We start from the raw sequence: 1,754 nt of genomic DNA, 5'->3' as shown, positions 1-1,754 counted from the left end.
TCTACCAATAGTGGGGCAGAGGGAGGCACTACAAAGGTAACTGTGTGGGGACAGGAAGAGAAGGAATTGCTGGAGATGCTCTACCTATGGTTCACTCAAGAAGTGTGGAACCAAGTAAGGACAAACCCACTGCTAGACAGAGAGGGGGAAGAATTGAAGGAAAATGATGTCGGTCAACGGTGGTAAGGACTGCAGAGAAGCCGAGAAAGCAAGGGATCATTGTGATTGAGATTGGGAGCAGAGTGATCAATAGCCTTTCTGAAGGCCACTAACACCATAGCAACCTTATTATCCCATCAACCGTGTCTGCTACCTCATCAGAAAACACATTAGTTAAATCCACATCATTTCTTTTGAGTGACCTTGCATTCGGCTGATGTTTTTATTTCCATCCACTTCAATAAGAATGAAAATTGGGAGAGATGTATCAAGGGAGCTGATCCATGTTTGCCCATTTTACGGTACAGCTAAAATCAAAATCATAGAATTTACAGTACAGAAGGAGGCCATTTGGCCCATCGAGTCTGCACCGGCTCTTGGAAAGAGCACCCTACCCAAGCCCACACCTCCACCCTATCCCCATAACCCAGTAACGCCACCCAACACTAAGGGCAATTTTGGACACTAAGGGCAATTTATCATGGCCAATCCATTTTACTACGGCTAAAAGGTGGGACTCATCCAACAGGGAGATGTGGACAATCCCTCAGGAACGTGTTATTCCAGGAAAAGGAATATAGGGAATGCCCAGCTGGGATGAGCTCTGGGGAGGGGAGGCCAAAGGATGGAGGATCCACAGGGTCAGCCTACTCAGCAAAGTGAGGAGGGGACAAGGACAGCAATGAGGACCCCTTCCCACACTCATCCCAAAATACTCAAATGTTTCCTGGATGTTTGATTGATGCGGGAGGGAGGGGAAAATAGGAACCAGTCCAATTGGAGACATCAATCTGGCTAATCCTTTTCAAACTGGACGAAGCAGATTTCTTCCCAACGAGCGTTAGTGATATTCCAGAGTCACTGATATCACAAATGTCCTGACTGTGCGGCAAATCAAGGTGGGAGTGGGTAGGGGAGAGTGAGGGGGCGGGGGGAGAAACCATCCTCACAAGAGTACGCAGGGCTTTCTGATTTTCAACGGAGTTGGGTTAATCACAGCTCTCACAGCCTCGGCAAACACCTCTTTAATTCCTTCCTGGTTGAGAGCTGAGCACTCCATGTACTTCACGGCCTGGATCTGCTTGGCCAGCCCGTTGCCCTGGTGCTGCGTGATCGGTGCCAGGCTCTGCTCCTTCAGCTTCTTGATGGTTTCCGGGTCGTTCCGCAGGTCCTTCTTGGTGCCCACCAAGAGCATGGGCACATCTGGGCAGTGGTGGGTCACCTCAGGATGCCACTTGTGGCGGACATTCTCGTACGATGGGGGACTAGCTATGGAGAAGCAGATGATGAAGACATTGGTCTGGGGGTAGGACAAAGTCCTGAGTCTATCATACTCCTCCTGACCCGCAGTGTTCCAAAGAAAATGATGCTCCTTTCGCCAGTCCATTAAGACATCTTGCTCTAAACAATGGAGGATTGTAGAAATAAAATTGTAAGATTGCAAATTACAGGATTGCATAGCTGCAAAGAATATTTGTCTGAATCAAAATCACTTGTTCATTTAGGTGGCAACACAGGTGGAGAAGGTAGTCAAGAAGGCATGCTTGCCTTCATTGGCCGGGGCATTGAGTATAAGAATTGGCAAGTCATGTTGC

General features: G+C 48.3%; 1 protein-coding gene across 1 annotated transcript; it reads right to left on the bottom strand.

Moving 5' to 3' along the window:
• Positions 1–1,105: 1,105 nt before the first annotated feature.
• LOC140385935 (rho-related GTP-binding protein RhoG-like) lies at positions 1,106–1,546 on the bottom strand. The gene has a single exon (XM_072468587.1). The coding sequence runs from the start codon at positions 1,544–1,546 to the stop codon at positions 1,106–1,108; it is 441 nt and encodes a 146-aa protein (XP_072324688.1).
• Between the last annotated feature and the right edge of the window lie 208 nt (positions 1,547–1,754).

The sequence above is a fragment of the Scyliorhinus torazame genome, chromosome 11 (assembly GCF_047496885.1).
Source record: "Scyliorhinus torazame isolate Kashiwa2021f chromosome 11, sScyTor2.1, whole genome shotgun sequence".
Taxonomy (NCBI): Eukaryota; Metazoa; Chordata; class Chondrichthyes; order Carcharhiniformes; family Scyliorhinidae; genus Scyliorhinus; species Scyliorhinus torazame.
The sequence above is the reverse complement of the archived record's forward strand: the minus strand, read 5'-3'. Positions and strand labels throughout refer to the sequence as shown.